This window comes from Apteryx mantelli, chromosome 9, assembly GCF_036417845.1.
Source record: "Apteryx mantelli isolate bAptMan1 chromosome 9, bAptMan1.hap1, whole genome shotgun sequence".
In the NCBI taxonomy this organism is placed as follows: domain Eukaryota; kingdom Metazoa; phylum Chordata; class Aves; order Apterygiformes; family Apterygidae; genus Apteryx; species Apteryx mantelli.
Window position 1 is genome coordinate 15,816,632 of NC_089986.1, and position 17,354 is coordinate 15,833,985.

Consider the following 17,354-nt stretch of genomic DNA (forward strand, 5'->3'; position numbering starts at 1 on the left):
GATTTCCCCCACTGCACCCCTGGGCAGAGAACTGCAAACGACCCCAGGAACTTGTGATGCACTCAAGCCCTAATGCCCACCCGCACAGCTCCTCCTTTCATCCAGGTTCTTACAGGCTGCAACATCCTTTCCATCAGCTTTAACAAATCTCATCTTGCCCCTTCACAACCCCCAAAGACACTGTCCCGGCCTGCCACACCTCTCCCTTTCTTCCTTCTCCATCATACCAAGGGTACCCCCTCTATTTCAATGAGGCACCCTCATGTCTCCCTCAACCTCAGGGCTGGGAGCAATCTCTCTACCAGCCTCCATGGTCACCTTCCTCACCCACAGGTAACATTTTCCAATATGGACCCTGATGGCCTCTGCCCCGTGGGAAGGGAGCCCAGCAAACACATGCAAACATCTCACTGGGCTCTTTGAAATCCCTCTCATGGCTCTTTGTCACATTGCCTACAGAAAATGTGGCGATGGCCACATTGCTGTGCTACACTCACTGCCGAACACACTGACCCACTGCGCTCCCCTTCTGACACCTCCATTGCAAGCTCTTGGGACAGGACCTTTCCTGCCCTGTCTGCCCAGCACCCAGGTCAGTGAAAAGCTGCTTAGAGATGCAGGGAGAGCGAGTGGAAAGCAAAGAGCATTGCTTTTGCCTGAGCTCTGCATGCTGCTGTCCTTTATGCCGTGGGGCACAGCACAATCGAGCACGGCAGTGCTGCAGCCCCTCCTGCGAACCTCCGGCACTGACCAGGCAGCAACGTCCCATGGCTCCCAGCCCAGAACCATCCGTGAGAAGGGAACAGGCCCTGCCCTGCTGGGCACAGCAGCTTTCTTGCTGTTGTCTGAAGTTTAATTTATTATGACAGGACACAAAAGCAGCCGTTGGGTCAGATCAAAGGTTTGCCTTGTTCAGTATCCTGGGCCAGGCGGTGGCTAGAATGGGGCCTTTAGGGACAAAGCTTAAGAATAGGGCACACGCACAGTGACCCTTCTGCATTATGCCCTCCCGCTTCCAGCAGTCACAGCCTAGTGCCTTCCTGAGCCAAAGGTTGCAGCTCTGGCCTTTCTCCTTGAACTCGTCTCATCATTCATTCGAGTTTCACTGCCCAAAATATCCCACAATGATTTCCGCAGTTAACTTGAGCCTTTTCTGAGCGTGTGGTCTGGGATTTGAACTTATTTCTAGCCAGTTTCATTTGAGACCTCCCTGTCCTTGTGCTATGAGATGCAGCAAAGTCACTCGTCCTTTCCTTTCTCCCACTCTCCTGATGATACTGACTCCATCACATCCCCTTCTTATGAAAAGGACAACTATTTGGAGGCTCACCTCATTTAGTCTCTCCTTACACAGACACTGTTCACACCCCTTGTTGTCCTAGCTCCACTCTTCATGGCCCATGTACTTCTAGGTGCTTTTGGGGGATGCCCAGAACTGTACACCCATGGCACAGCCTAGGTTAGCAAAGCAACAAAGCCCCGGTCCCGGTTTTGTTTGCAGTCCCTTCCCTAGCAGCTCCTGACGTGGCACTGCCTCTTCGATCGCAGAGCGGCACCAAGCTCATCCTTCACCGCAGCAGCCACCCCGCTCCCACGTTCTGCCTGCAAAGACACACAGGCTGTCCCCATCCACATTATTTTGCAAGTACTGGCATGTAATATAATGTGCCATTTTATCCCCCAGACACTCAGCAATGCAAAATCCTTTCAATATATTGTGCTGCCAGCTTTGGGATTTAATACACCAAATAATCATGTATCGCTAGCAAATTTTGTGACCTCACTTTTCTCAGCTCTTCCATTGAGATACGATGATCAAGCAGGTTTACTTCCCACTCTATTGTAAAATTGACCATTTATTCCTACCTCTTAACAAGTTATTATTTGGCAAGACAACCTTCCTTCCTACTTACACCACAACAGCTTAATTTCTTCAGTGACTGATGATTTGGTTTATCTTGTCAGTGCATAAGTCAAGGATATGGATGGCTTTAGCGGGAGCTGGCAAGGAGTCAGTGACATAGCTACACAAAAAGCTACAGGCAGCCCAAAGCAAGTACATAACTCCAAATCCTTTATTATTTGCCCTCAATAATTTGTCTCCTTTTAAAACTGGCAGAGGGAAAAAAGGACACAGCCCAGCCAGTGCTGCCTGGAATCCCTATGGCTGCTAGAGGGCTTTGCAGGACAGCACATAACCCTACAGACAAGGGATGGGAAAGCGGTCAGAGTTGATTCCCATCTCCCACTTGCCTGTGTGATGGAGCAGGAGGACTCCAAGTTACCTGTTGCTTTGAGACTCAAAGAGGTGGTGAGTTGCAAAGCACTGCAAATTCAGTAGACCATTGCACATCTGTCTGAATGCCACACACACTGTGCGCACCCCAGACAGCTCTGGAGATCTCAGCTTGTGCAGACATGCTCCTGCTGCTTTAGAAAATAGCTGAGGTGCCCACCCCACAGTCTGCAGCAGAGACTTTTGTTTCACTTTGTGTTATCTTATCGCCATAGGAAAGGCAATACAGCAGAAGAATTTCCTTTCCTTTATGTTTCCAGCCTTTTCATTGTCTAGCATCTGGATTTCTGAGCCTCAGTACTCAGCAATTCAGCTCAGGCCATTAGAAACACGAATGCAGAGGCTTCTTATCGACCTGAGCTCTGCAAAGCCTCCTTTTGCTGCTGCAGGCAAACCAAGCAGGGTCTGGCCACCCCAGCTCCCCATCCCTCACCCTGTTAACAAGTGGTGCATTTCCCACTGCCCAAGGCAGACATTGGCTCAGCCATTCACCTGGAGGAAAGGCAGCACCAGGCAGGACACACTGCTGAGATTAAATCATGGCAATGAAATGTACAGTCTCTGGCTGTACGGTACCCCCTTCTTTCCTTCTTCCAGTTTCTTTAGCATGAGCAGAGCCTGAAGGCTAGGGCAGGCTGCGTGCCTTTGGGAAAGAAGGACAGCTCAGTGTCCGGCACCTCAGAAAAGCCCATGGGAGACACCATCAGTCCAGGGCTACAGGAAAGGCTCTTTCCCTGTTGTACTCCTCACAGGAGCTGCCACTACCCGTCTCGGGGCAGCTCTTAGAGAGCTCCCAGCAAAGAGTTAAGCTCTGGCTAAACTGGCAGCAGGCTGAGCCAGGAGCTGGGCAGTCACAGAGGCCGGCAGCAGGCTGCGTGCATACTGGCCAGGAGATATGGCTCACATGGTGCATGAGGCGCCTGCACAGCAGCGTCATGGCTCTTGGGCTGGCCCTGGCTGTGTTCTCCATCTCTCCTGTGTGCATGAGGCTCTTCTCTTCCTCAGTGCTCTGTAACATAGAGGAACAGAACAGCAGCCAGGCAGGCCCCAGAATCCCCATCCTGGATCCATCTGCACACCTCTGCTGACACAGACAGCTCAGGGTTAATGTCCAGCAAGCCCTGTGCTCCTCCTGCCTGCATCCCAGGGGCTGGGGCAGGATGGCATGCTGCAGCTTTGAAAGATGCAGGTGAGGTTCTAGACAAAGCAGCGCTTCGTGTGTAACAAATGCATTAGTGTGGGCTGTGGGGTCCTGGGGATCCCACACGCTGCAGCTGCTCACTAGCTCACACATGGCCCAAGGCATCTGAATGTGTCCAATGCCAGGAATGCAAACTGGCTGCTTCCTCCTGACCTTTGCATGGGCTCCCATGTTTCTGCAGCTTCCTCTGGTCTGCACCACACTACTCTTGAGGCACAAAAACCATCACAGGGCACCAAGTTCAGCTTTGACCAGGAATCTGTCTGCCCATTCAAGAAATTTGCAGCACTGTTGCTATGGTTGTCAGTGGGAGCCAACAGTAACTGCCAGGTGGAGCATGCTCTGTGAGATGGGTCAATGTCCCCATATATAGCACCTAAGGCACATACTACCTTCCACGTAGGTTTGTTTCTCACTGATCCCTGGCTTGCAGCACTTACATTTAGCAGCCCAGGGATGAATGGGAAGTGTTGTAGCCACCTGTGGGAGGCCGTGGTGGGGACTGTTCCCATCTCCTGCCTTGCTGGGAAGATCAGCAGACTTCAGTTCTAGAGTCTACAGAGCATTACTGGGATGCTCTCCTTAGCCTGGGGCTTGTAATACCAAATGCTGGGCAAAACACCAGCCCAGCCTAAGGAGACTGCTGGGGTTAAACATGGCTGTGAGGCTGCATCTCCCCCATCCCCAATCCCAGGGATGTAGCAAACAGCACCAGGGAAGGGAGAGCCATGCACCTTGCTGCGGCAGGACAAGGGCAAAATGAGACGCCGAGAGCCATCACCGCTCCACCCAGGCAGTGCTCTGGGCAAGGCATGGCAGCCTGGCATTGCGCCCCGAAGTTTATCACCTTTCCCAGGGGACCCCCGAGGAAGCACCTTCTGCTCTTTCCTCAGACTGCCTGCTACTGTTTGCTCCGCCAGGGGGATGGGTGCTTGAGCAGTCTTGGAGAGGCTGCAGGTTGTCCGAAGGTGCCGGGGCACAGCACTGAGCTGTTCTTGAGCAGGAGATGTTGAACAGCAGGGCTAGGCCGGCTCCACTGCACGGTCACATCTTCAAAATCCCACTGCAAAGAGAAAGGATCTCCTAGTTATGTACCCAGGTGTGAGGGAGACCTAAGGAGATCACTGCTCCCCTTGGGTGCACATGGGCATTACAGGACCTGCTCTACCTCCTTCCAGAAAGGGGAAATTGGCCACATTTGAAACTAGAAATCACTCATTTCTCCCCTTCTCCTTCGCAATGCATACAAAGCTCAAAGTAAATCAACTTTCAGTTTCCATTTTTCTCATGCCCTTCCATATTCCCCACCAGTCAACATGAAGAAAGGGCTCAGGAGCACAGAAAGTAGGGGGCTGAATGAAACATGGGATGTTTCAAAAGAGAGAGAATCTCCTTTTCTTGGGACCCATACAGCCAAGTTTCCTGAGTACCTGCCTGCACCACCATGAGCGCAGCCAGTTCTGAGAGCCACCAAGCAGAGATGGCCTTTCCCTCTGCCCCCTTCCCTCCCAGGGACACTGATCACATTCAGCAGTGGCTCATTGTAAGGCCCTTCCCACCTGGCCAGATCTTGGCAGCGTTTACACCCCCACGCTGCAGACAGAGCCACTCTCCCTGTGAGCCCAAAAGAGCAAATGCAGCGAGAGGGCCAGAAGCAGCCGCTCCTTGCTTGCGGCTTGGCTACTGCATGGAGGAAGAGTGCTGCAACCAACCCCGTAGGACACCCCTGCACAGCAGATTCCTGTCCCCCGAGGGGGTTCCCAGGACAAGTGGCTGGTAAGCAGCTAAAAGCCTTGCTGCTTTCAGGGCAGGAATATCTCCACACTGTTGTAGCAGGGGTTGGTTCCAGCCCTTTGCAGGCGTGCAGTGAACAGGCCCAAGGATGCCAGGCAGCTCCACATCCCCAACCTGCCACAGGACAGGGACTGAACAGAGCAGGCAGAGCTCCGCTCTCCAGCCCTGCTGCATAAAAGTGCATCCAATTCATGGGAGAAGCCTCTGCTGCTATAAAAATAAAAAAAGAGAGAGAGAGAGAGAGAGACCTGTGAAGCCCCAGATCAAGCTCAGCCTTGTTCACCAACCTGGGCCAACAGAAAACAGCTCTGCAGAGACTTTCAGCTTCCTTTTTTTCTCTGCAGGCAGCAAAAGCGTCACTAGACTATGGTAACTTCCCGTTAGGGATGTGAAAATGTTTCTGTCTCTTTGTCTTGACTGTTATATCTCCAAAGTGACAAAGGGCTGGGGAGCACAAGGGAGCATTTCCAGCTCCCTTTCCAGCAATATAAACCCAAGTTTGCTCCACTCAGCAAGTGGAGTCCTTCCACGCTGATACCACCCAAGAGCAGGCCCCTTTCCCATCACTGCAACAAGAACGACACTGTGGCAAAGAGTTCTTCTGACTCAGGAATGGTTTCTTTTCCTCTTGTCCTCACTGTAACCTCTCTTAATGTCTCTCTTGGGCACCTCAGGCATGTAAGCACTGAGAGATTAAACTCTACTGTACCCTGGAGATCTGGTCCCTGCCTCACTTCCAGCAGCCCAGCACAGAGCAAATCAGCAGTTCTCCATACCTGTTCTGAGTTTAAGGCTTCCCAATATTTTTGCTGCAGAAGAAAAAAAAAATCTCAGGAAAAGAGCTGGACTAGAGCTGCCATGCCAGAGAGTGGGGTGACAGAGCACAATGCTGCTCCTCACTGACATGTGGGGAAGAGGAAACGTGCTGGGAACAGAAAGGAGCTGTGAGCAGAGGGGGAAAAAAGGGCACTTCTTACCTTAAAAAAAATGCAAATCAGCATACAGAAAGAACAAGAGTTTCCGTGGGCAAATAACCATGCTTTCAGAAGGGCTGGGTGTGCAGACAGAGAAACATGCTCTGTTCTGCCATGGTGTTTCAGCACAATCAGGAACGAACCACTTAAACTTTGGAAGAAGCATCCTGCAAGACCCAGGACACAGCTCCTAACTCGGCCAGTGCAAAAGCTGCTTTGCCCACCACAGCTGTTTTCAATGCCCAGTTGTGGGCTATTCCTCTGAGATTGTCTGAGGAGGTTTCTAAGAAACTGGCTAGAAACAGCTATCTCATATACTGCACTCCAGCGATACATGTATTGAAAGCCCCTGGAGACCCAGACCTCTGCCAGAAGCTTTGCAGGGATCCATAACTTGAAAAGGATTGAAAACTATTGCTGTGGGGACTATTTGCCTGTGTGACCAGAGCAGTTCTCGGGCTTGGAAAGGCCGTCCCCTAATGGCAGAAAAGTAGAATTTCAGCCTCCTTCAGAGAAATAAGTAAGTATTTTTGGAACAGGCAGTGACAGTGACTACACAGTGATCTCAGCCTGATGTCAGCTCACACATGTGGGTAGCCTTTGAATGGCATCCCCTGAGGAGAGTCTTTTCCAGCCAGACAGATCCACAAAGCCATTAGTACTGATAAGCAGAGGATTTGAGAGTTTGCAGCCCACTGATGCATCCTTCCTTTCTATAAATCCATGGCTGCAACATGGATTAGCAGGACTGTAGCAGGACTGCAAACCAGTCGAGGCCACCCTGCTGCAGGATTCCCTGGCACAAAATTTGTCATCTCACAGAGCCTTGTGTTGGAACATTAGGAAAAGATCACAGAAGCCCTGGCCTTAAGCCTACCAACCACACTGTGGGCTGTGCAGTGCGATAACATTGCAGGGTGATTGGAAAATAACTTTTTCCTGTAATGCTGGCTCTGCAAAGCTGAGGGAAGTACATCGCCTGTCATGAATCACAGCTTTAGAAGAGCCTCATCATCCCAAACCAGAGTGGCTCAGGGATTTGCAGTTGGTGAGTGCATACTGGCAACCCTACTCACTCGCTCACCCACAGTGCTTCCATTTCCAGAGATAAATTGAACAATATTCCTCTCCCCCCAAAACAGACTCTGCAAAGCACACATTCTAGTAGATGGATGGCCTAGACTGCAGCAATCCAAAATGCAGTGGCAAGTCCTATATACGGAGGGACAGGCCCAGCCTTCCAGATCTCAGGGGCAGAACTGAGGCCAGAAATTGCACCAGAGTGGAAAAAGCCCTCAAACAATTATGCAACAGTAGCAGAAGGCAACGGCTCAAAAGAGATGGAAATCTTGCCCCTCTCCTGAAAATAAAACTCCATTATCTGTTAGGCAGACAGAAAAGAGAAGGACCAACATAACAATAACAACAGAAGCCCTGTGAAATTCCCACATTTGACGGTCACTTTTCCCCAGGACTGTGCCAGTTACAGCTCAGCCAGAGTAAAAAGACCTTTGAGAGAGTGTCTGGGACAGTCTGAAGGTCTGCCCTGTCTCCAGCCTGGCTTGGAGCCAGCACAGCCTCTTCAGGAATGGTCATGGACAGAGACTCACTCCCAGATGGCTCTGAGCAGGGCTATGATGATAGAGCACTATTTGTGCAAAGGTTTGTGAGCTCTGGATACACCTGCATGCACACACTGTGGCTACGGGAAGCGTGCAGTCATTACACAGAAAGCTACATGAAAGGACTCTGTTAGGTCTGCAGAGCCAAATGCTCCAGAGCCACTGCATGAACTCAATGTCTGACGTGAACAGAGATGCCCATGCAATATGATCCTAGTGTTTCACCTCCACCTGGATAGAATAAACTAGTCTCCATGCTCCTTTTCTTAGCTTTGGTCTTCCAAGCAGCCTGTGTGACTCAGCAACGTGCTGGGCACTGCTCTGGGATGGACCAGTCCGTAAAGGTCTGACAGCTCAGTGGGCCCATGCCAAAACGCACATGAGTGCTGGCTTTCCCCAGGGTGCAAGGGTCTTTGGCAAGGGGAAGGGGTCTGAAGGAAGCTTAGGCTCAGGGCCTGTTCTGGCTCACTGCAAAGATGCCCAGGCTGTGCCCACACATTCCCTGTGGGACCATGCGGCAGGAGGAGGAAAAAGAGCCATTTCTCCAGGGCAATACTCATCTGTCTTAATCACAAGATTCTTCTTTGTTAACTTTAGACCTCCTGCCTCTTCTCTTTGGACCCCCCAACACAAAGGACCCAGCAAGGGGCTGGACAGATACTACCTCCTTCCCTGCACAGCCCAGTACTCCCAGGGACACCCATCCCATGCCAAGGCTTCTGGGAAAAACTTTGTAAGACTGCAGATTCAAAACCAATTTCAATGCCCACACTAAGAGGCAGAGGCAAAACCCGGCATTTTCCAACTAGGACTCACCAAGTGCCTATTAGCTGTGATGCTCTGGGGCTGTGTGGGGACAGCTGTAGCTATGAGCTGTCCCTGGGCTGCCACTCTGCAGGGCAGATACCGTAACATTCACTCTGCAGGAGGGCAGAGCCCCAAGGGGTGGCGGGGGGAGTGGGATTAGCAGAGAAACAGCATCTAAAGAGCCAGGAACAGGCACTGACCTCAAGCTCTGAGTTAATGGACACTGCATCTGAGGAGCTGGAGGAGGAGAGCCCAGCGTGTAGGGCCGGGACAGGGGAGCAGGCAGGGGGGTCCGGTGGAGCAGGGTCTGTTGCACTCGTCTGTCCATCTCCGGGCAGCCTTGCTGCATTACAGCCAGTCTGGATATGTGACATAAAGCAAGAGGAGGATGTCAAAGGTAGGCATCACTGGGGACAGCACCAAGATGCAGCAGCCCCAGCACATGCACAGAACCTTGGGGTTCCCACTGTAACAGCATCTCCAAGCTGCTGGCCTGTCTGCGCAGCAAACGGGGGATCCCTGCTCTGCCCACACTGTAGGCAATAGAGAGGCAGATACGTGCACTACCCCTCACATATATACACATCCATTTGCACACGCCCATGCACACACTGCACAACCACACAACCTCAAGGAGCCCATTCTCTGCTAGAGGGGCTAGAGCATCCCTGACCCACTGCAGATCCTGCCAGTGGTGCTGTCAGCCTGCCCCAGGCTGACCTGCACACCAGCCCCTGGACAGCAGCTCCACGGGTTGCACCAAACCCTGCCTGCCCTCAACACCTGCTCTGCCCGTGCTGCGCTGCTTCTCACCTGCTGTACCAGCCTGATCATCAGGTCTAGGCAATGGCTGGCTGCCACCATCCTGGGCCTGGATCTGGGTTTTGGAAACATGTTAAGCGGTGCCCAATTTGCAGTCTGTAAAGGAGAGAGAGCAACATCAGCTATGAACAAGACAGCCGGGTCAGCACCAACCCCTGCAGCAAGGGGTCCCAGCACTCTTCTCCTGGCACAGCACCTGTCTGCATCCAAATGGCAGTACTGCTCCAGCCGGCACCAAGAACTGAGGACCTGGGGTGAGTGCGGGAGGTGCTGAACAGATTCTTGGGTACAAGCAGGGCCAGACACTCAATATCTGAGACACATCAGAGCCTGCAGCCAGGCCCTCCCCTCCTCACAGATACAGCAAAGGAAGGGACCCCTGCTAGACTCTGCCTCCCGCACTGAGCCCAGGTGCTGGGGCAAAGGGACGATGTACATTTAGCAAGAAGGAATATCAGAGAGCTGCAAACTGGTCTTGAGGTGTTCTCAGGCTGGCTTAGCAGGCAAATACATGTAGCCAATGCCTTGGGGTGAAGCTGACGTTCCCAGTGACAGCAGTGCCCTGCCGCATGCTGGCTCTACATACCACTCTTCCATGGGGCCACGGCCCGCAACACTCCACCCTCCCTTGGAGAGGCAAGGCAGTAACACTGCCAAGCAGGGCAGCACTCCACTCTGCCCTTCAACCACAGAGCGAGAGAAAAACCTCTTCTTCCTCTGCTCCTTCGTCATCTTCCTCTTCCTCTCCAGCCAGGAGTGGCCAGGCATCAGGAACCTCTGACACGAGCTGCCAGCCCCTCTGGCTTCTCACCATGCAGGCAACGAATGGGATCTGAGGCCCTGGTTAAGGAGCTGACGGCATTTCTGGAGTCACAGCACAGCCCCTCTCCCCTCACCAATCCCACAGCTCACAGAGCGGCACACTACGACAGGGAAAGCCAGGCAGGCACACATCGACCTGGGGGCACTGTGGCCAGGAGGAGCTGGCGTCTGTGCCCCCTTGGTGTCTGAGCTGAGAAGTCAGGGGAGAGGAGCTGGGAAAGGATACGGCCGCGTCCAATGTAGCTGAGCCGAGGGCGATCAGGAGCCAGGGCATGGCCCTCAGGACGTGTGCAGGCTGCTGGTCACGGGACACAATCGCTGCTGCATACAGGACGCCGGCTGCGGCCGAGCAGAGGGTGGCCCACAGCTGTCTCTGCAGACATGGCTTTGCCCTGCACTGGGTCACCCAGAGCCTGGTTTGGTGCCAGACCTGCCACACAGCCCAGGCCCAGCACAGCAACTGGCACAGGGACCTCGTGCACTGCTGGGAAGGGGGGTCGCTGTGCTGTCCCCTGCAGCTGCCCCAGGGACAAGCAGCGATCCCCATGGACTGCAGCCACAAGCGCCTGTGACAGAGGCCACTGGCACCCACCGTTGTCCCGCGCACAACCAGAGCACTGTGCATGCTCCTGTCCCCAGGGAAATCCTCCCAAGGCTTTTGCAACGGGATACAGGCATTACCATCACAGCCTCCAAAGGAGCAGCCCCCAGAAATACCCCTGCCACCGGGACCCTGGGGATCTTTGGCAAACATGGGGGCCCAGATAAACCTGCCACAGCCTGAGTGAATCCAGCCTGGTCTGACCTCCCTCCACCTGAGCACACCTGCGGGTTTGCTCCCAACAGCAAACACCGTACCAAGCGCTGGGGCTGGGGGCTGGCGAGCCCTGCCCTGACCCAAGGGGAGCAGCGCCAGGCAAGGCTGGGGAGCCCTGTGCACCCGTCCTGTCGGGGCACGCAGTGCTGGGAGGCAGGGGGAGCGCGGGGGGATTGCCGAGGGCTGCGCACGGCGTAAAGGCGGCCGTGCCCAGGCAAACACTTACTGCTCTGGACAGCGAGGGGATCCTGGCCATGAAGGCGATGAGGGCAGAGAGCAGCCCCAGGACAAAGCCCAGCACTTCCTTGTTGTCCTGAGGGGAGGAAGAAGAAAAACTGGAGCATCCCAAAGCTGGGAATGCCTCCCATCTCAGCTTCCCCGGAGAAGGGGCTGGAGAGAGCCCACTGCACACTGCCAGCACGGCTCCCAGGTGCTGGTGCCCTGGGCTGGATGGCAATCCCATCCCCAATGCCCCCGTGAGTCCCGGGGTAAGTCCTGGGCTCCCAGAGAGCCTCCAGCTCCAGGCACCTGTGACAAACCCCGGGACGTCACCTCCTCGGGCTGAACTTCCCTGCTGCAATTTGAGTGATCAAGAACAGAAGCGACACAGTGTACAGGACCCTGCTTTCCCCAGCCCTTGCCTCCCAGGGGTGCAGGGAGCTGGGCCGAGGATATGATCAGGGTGAGACCTGGAGAACCAGAACCAGCCTCCAGGACCTGCCCCAGAGACACAAAATACCAGAAAGCTGAGAGAACAACCCAGGCAGAGCAAAGGGAGATGTGGTGCCGAGATACTACAGGAAAAAAAAAATCCAACCAAACCAAATCCACCAGTGCTGAGACCCTGACTGAGCCCCCGGCCTGCCCTCTCTCAGGCTCGGCTCTCCGTCCCTCTCGGGAGGGCGCAAGGGATGCGCAGCAGGATGCAGGTTACCTGTAAGACCATCCCGAGCAGCCTCCGCTGAGCTCCGTGGAAAGCCTCCTGGGAGGACCCGGGGCTGATCGCCATCACAAACCCGCCAGCGCCCACCGACAGGGGCAGGGCCAGGACAAGCAGGCTGTCCCGCACCCGCCTCCACCTCCTCCGCCTGCGGGGCAGACCTGTGTGGGACACGGGGCTCACTTTCCTCCGACAGCAAGAGCCTGCTGGAAACCGTCGCCCTGAGGAGGCAGCTGGGGACGTGCCCTGGGCACCCCAGCGCTGCACCCCAGCGCTGCACAACTTCCTCAGGAACAAACTCTGCCCAGAGCTCTCCTGCCGCCATGGGCTGTGCTGGGTTTCCCGGCTCCTCCTCTCACCCGTCTCCCAGGTGGCACCAACCACCCTTCCTGCAGCTCCTCTTCCTCACAGGCCCAGGGCTCCCCCCCCACCAGCCAGTTACACCCCAGACACTGCTGTCCCCGAGCACGCGTGCCAGGCTGTGGAGCCAGGGCTCGCTGGGCTCCTGCTCAGCTCTCGGCACAGACACAAGCCGTCCCCGCCTGCAGCAGCCCTGCACCATGGCAGGACATGCACCTCTGCCGCAACGTCTGTGCAGGGTAAGGAGAGGGGAAGCACGCCCTGGTACCGTCTCACTGCTTTCACACCAGGAACATCACTGCCCCGCTCACTAGTCCTCACGTTAGTCCGTGCCCCATGTGAGTGTGTTTTTTTCAGCCCTTCCAATGGGCAGTGGCTCCAGCTCCCCTCATTCCTGGGCTCCTGCCCTGGATTGCCCATCAGCTGTGCACAGAAATGATGGCACATCCAGCCTCTCTGGGAAAACAAGTTATTCCCCAGGGCCCTGCTCTAGCCCACGGCCATCGGGGTCAGGCTGAGCAACCCGCAGAACACAAACCTGCTGTCTTCAGTGCTTCAGACGGACAAACAGGAAAGAGGGTCAGCAGGAAGCGGACGATGTCGGCAGCAGCCATGTATGCGCCTGTGAGGATCTGGGGAGACACGTGAAGATTCAGGGCACAGACAACCAAACGTCCCTGAGACGCAAAACATCACACAGCAGCTCAGGGCACCTCAGCAGCCCTGCATGAGCGCATCTGCCATGCCCTGGAGCACAGATACTGGCCAGTCTTGCCCAGTCGCTTGGTTACCCCTAGAACTGGCACTTCCCAGGGTCCCACCCTGGGAACCCAGTTCTCTCCGGACTCCCATGCACACCCCAGCCCTGCAGCCTCCCCGCACAGACTGGAACCTGCTGGGGGAACGGAAGCTGAGGACAGCAGTGAGACCCTACCCATGCCCCTCTGTTTTAGGGTGCCTCTGCGTCCTTCTGGAGCTCTAGGCCATGGGAGCTCAGGACCCTCCAAACGGGCCAACAAGTACCTGAAACCACCAGCCAAAGATCGAGTCCCCGAGACCAGGCACTGAGCCGGGCAGCAGGCAGAGCACAGCTCAGAGCCGTCTACTCTGCCAACATGTCTTGGCCCAGGCCTGCCAAAATCCTCTCCAAGTCCCCCCCCCCCAGGGCCCCATGGGACAAGGCACAAGGCAGTTTCCCATCCCTGTTGCAGGGGGACCCTCGCCCACCTGGATGCCGAGCTGGTTGGTGAGCAGCGCCCCGACCGCGTGGCACATGTGGCCCACGAAGCTGTGCAGGATGTGCAGGACGGACCCCTCTGGCCAGCCCTCCCCTGGACACTCGCAGAACAGCCTAGGACACAGGGACGAGCTGCTCCAGCCGTGCTCAGCACTGCAGGGCTGGGGACTGCCCCTGGCCCCCAGCCACCCCGCTGCCACCCCGGCCCCAGCCCCAGCGAGTTACAGCGAGCGGGCGGTGATCCAGCACAGCGCAGCCAGCATCCAGAGCGCCCAGGACACACAGCCCGGGTCCCCAGCCAGGCAAGCTGCCGGCCAGCCCGCGTGAGGTGCACTGGCAGTGCTGCTCTGCCCTGCAGCCGGTGACCCCTGCATGGTCGGCTCCGGGCGTCCCTGAGTCCCGGCAGTGCCTGTGCAGGGAGTGCCGTGCGAGCTGGCCGGCACCGCCCTGCAGGTATAGCGCTGAGCACCGCCCTCCGCCTGGGGTAAAGCACCAAGTGCCACCCGTGCCCGGAGGTACAGCGCCAAGCACTCCCCCCAGGGGTACAGCACCGGGCACCACCAGGAGGAGACCCCCATTCCAGGGCAGAGCTCCCTACAGGACCGTGGTACAATCCCCCATGCAGGGGGATCACCTGGCACCTCACCAAACCCAGCAGGAGTTTGGCAGCCTGGAAAATCCAGGCGTCCAGGCGCCTTCCGGGCCCCAGCTAGAGGAAGCTCTCCCAGCTTCAGGAGCGAGTGCTGCCCCGGGAGGCATGGAGCAAGGCAAAGACCCACCGAGGGCAGGCAGGACCACAGCACGCCCTGGCTCTTGCCCGTGCTCTTGATGGCACCTGCTGGTGCCACAGCCAGGGCTGAGGCTCGGACAGCTCCCAGCAGCTGGCTCTCCCTCGGCTGCCACCTCTCTCCTTTGGTGAACCAGGGGCTCAGGAGCACCACAGAAATGCTGCTTAGCACCCAGGGATGCAGCACAGACAGGTGCACTCATGTTAGATAACTTGGTTCTTTCTGTCCATGACTTGGTACAACTCAGCACCAGGCAGCTCACAGATAAAGTCCTTGGGCTTCACCCTAGCAGGTCTTGGACTGCAAGGCAGCAGGATCAGCAAAGTGCTTTGAGGTTCTTCAATGGCAAAAGTGGGATAAGGGAGCTGTGACACTTATTTCTGGGGCAACAGCAAAGCACTGAGCTGTGTGGCACATGGCAGAATAAAGCAAGGACAGCTGCCACAGCAGACATGTCCACTTGCTAGCGCAGCACTGTGCTTCGAGCAAAGAAATGCTGCTGGTTATCACGGATTCCTGCCAGGTTCCTTATTCATGCGGGTCCCACCTAGCAACAAATACACCTGCCGCCACTGCATGTAGGCGCTGGCACTGCCCCAGGCAGATGCCAGCACACTCCTCCTGGGAGAGGATCGCAACTGTTTCTCACTCAGTCCCACTTTTCCTGTCTTGTCTGAGCCATCTCTGTGCCCAGCCAGCTGCAATTGATAAAAACTTAAAAATGCAATCACAGCACAAGAGGGAGACTGGATTCAAATTCTGCTTTGAAGGAGGCCAGGTGTTTTTGTGGAAATTTTCCAGCAGGAAGAAGTTTTTTTTTTAAAAAAAAAGCTTTCTACTGAAAACATATTGATGAAACATTTCATTTTGGATCAATCTGACCCTACTCAGTTCCTCTTGCTTTCTGACCTGATCCAGAACATTTTGTTTCCACTAAGAACATGAAGCTGTATTCTCCTATTTACCTTATGAGAAGCATAGCTCAGACCTTGCATTTTCCTGAGGCTCCCTGGAAGACTCCTCTCCCTCACTGCAGACCCCTGCCTAAGCCAGGTAGAAGAGGGAGCCTCAGCAAGGATGGGCCCTGAGCAAAATGGCATCTCAGGCTCCTGCCCTGCAGGGAGGAGAGAGCAGTTAATGATGTATTTCAGGCCAGTGCAACATATCATAACAGCAGAGTTCAGTTTAAGGATGCTGAAGCAAACCTTCAAAGATCATAGGGTGCTTCTGTGTGGATGGGGAAGGAGGGCTAGAGCCCCCTTCCCAGTACCGAAAGTACCAGGTATTCTACTTTTGGGATCAAACAGCCATTGAAATGTTAGCATTTTTCCTGTGTTCTCCATCTCTGCCCCAAGCTTCAAACCAAATTCCCAAACTGGCTCCCAGCTTCTGCTGCAGATATCAATGCAACATGTAACAATGTCAGCCAGGAAAATAAATTGCTGGCATCAAAGGCAAAGCCACTAGAAAGGAGAGATAGATGCCTAGAGAGTGTTGAAAGTGCTGCAAATCCCAGAGAACAGACTGGAGCTGGTTATAGCCAGCACATTCTCTCTACATGCACAAGGCACTTTAAGAAAACAGTACTCAAAAATGGAAACTTAACTTCTGCAGAAGGCAGCAACAGAAGCAGAAAGAGGCTCATTCAGCAGGTGGCTGCAGCGGAGCACAACGCCTCCTTTGTGCAGCCTTGTGACAATAGAGTAGTCTCTGCATTGCCTCACGCTTGGCAGCTGCTCCTAGAAGCTATATTGAGCTGTCAACTTGGCTGGCCCGGCCTTCCCCAGCAAAGGCAGGGCAGGGCAGATGTGGTTCAGTAACAGACCAAACTACCACAGGAAAGCATTAATCTAACCATCTCCCTTGCCTCCTTACCTAGTATGCCCACTGCTCAACAGCAGCATAAAATATTAACGAGCCTTTGGCTCCAGAACTCTTCTTTATGATCCTCCTTCTTTATGATCCTCCTTCTATCAAGGCAAGAGGCTTCTAGCACAAGCAGTAATTTGCATGTAACAGAGCTGAGCAAACATTATTTGCTCAGCGATATTTACACTATCCTCCACTCACACAGGCAAACACCACAAGTGGTTTGGCAGGTCTTGTGGCCAAAGGTTTCTGTGAGCAGCAAGCAGAATCATTCAAAGCAGCAGGCCCTGGGGATTTCAGTTATTCACAAGATTCGAGAAGGGACTACACCAGGACACAGACTGTCCAGCAAGAAGCTCACGGAGATTTAACTCTATCCAGCTGGAACAGGTTGAGAATGCAAAAGAAGAAAACTCAGGTAGGTGCAACATGAATTAAGAATTCAAAATGCTTTGAAAGGAGGGAAATAGAAAAGAAATATTAAAATAACTTCACTAAAGGATACCCCAATAAAAAATTTGACAGGTAAGATCCCAACAAGAGTAAGACTAAAAGAAAGGGGCATTTCCAACTAAACAGGTCCCTAAAATAGTATTAGGGATAAAAGCACAAACCATCGCTACGAGGAGGAGGGTGGGGAAGTCTGATAAGAGACTGATTTGGTCAAATCACAATCTTTTCAGGAAACAAAGGCAAAAATCCTCTTCTCCAAGAGACCTAGTCTCTTCTGAGAATCCAGTTTCCTTTACGGGACATTAACACGAAATGCCATTGACTGTATTAGTTCAAAAAAATTATGGTCCACTTTTACAGCTGGCAGGGAAATATCTTCCCTCCAGTGTTGTAATTAAGAACTTCAGAGGAGGGATTCAACAGGAAACTGGGGCCAAGGCAAGAGCTCTGCTGCGGGGGGACCCTTCACATGCACACTGCAGTGAAACTGGTTGTACAGGGCAAGCAGACAAAGGGTCACAAAGCCAAAAAACAGCCTGTCAGCATGCCCCA

At 54.3% G+C, this 17,354-nt stretch overlaps 1 protein-coding gene and 1 non-coding gene across 3 annotated transcripts; both read right to left on the reverse strand.

Annotated features, from left to right (window-relative positions):
• Positions 1–2,095: 2,095 nt before the first annotated feature.
• LOC106498390 (uncharacterized) lies at positions 2,096–9,846 on the reverse strand. The gene is made up of 3 exons (XR_010884964.1): positions 9,508–9,846; positions 8,895–9,053; positions 2,096–4,560 (listed from the first exon to the last, which is right to left on the reverse strand). It is a non-coding gene; the product is annotated as an uncharacterized protein (transcript).
• Positions 9,847–10,610: 764 nt separating this feature from the next.
• TMEM44 (transmembrane protein 44) lies at positions 10,611–13,979 on the reverse strand. Of its 2 annotated transcripts, XM_067301458.1 has the most exons (5): positions 13,918–13,979; positions 13,683–13,806; positions 12,994–13,087; positions 11,382–11,468; positions 10,611–10,735 (listed from the first exon to the last, which is right to left on the reverse strand). In XM_067301458.1, exons 1-5 carry the CDS (start codon positions 13,953–13,955, stop codon positions 10,641–10,643), a joined length of 438 nt encoding a protein of 145 aa, XP_067157559.1. In that variant the 5' UTR covers positions 13,956–13,979; the 3' UTR covers positions 10,611–10,640. The 2 variants fall into 2 exon arrangements, 1 of the variants encoding a protein (XP_067157559.1); XR_001294962.2 differs by lacking the exons at positions 10,611–10,735; positions 11,382–11,468; positions 13,918–13,979 and adding an exon at positions 12,095–12,256 and having other exon boundaries at positions 13,683–13,873.
• Positions 13,980–17,354: the final 3,375 nt, after the last annotated feature.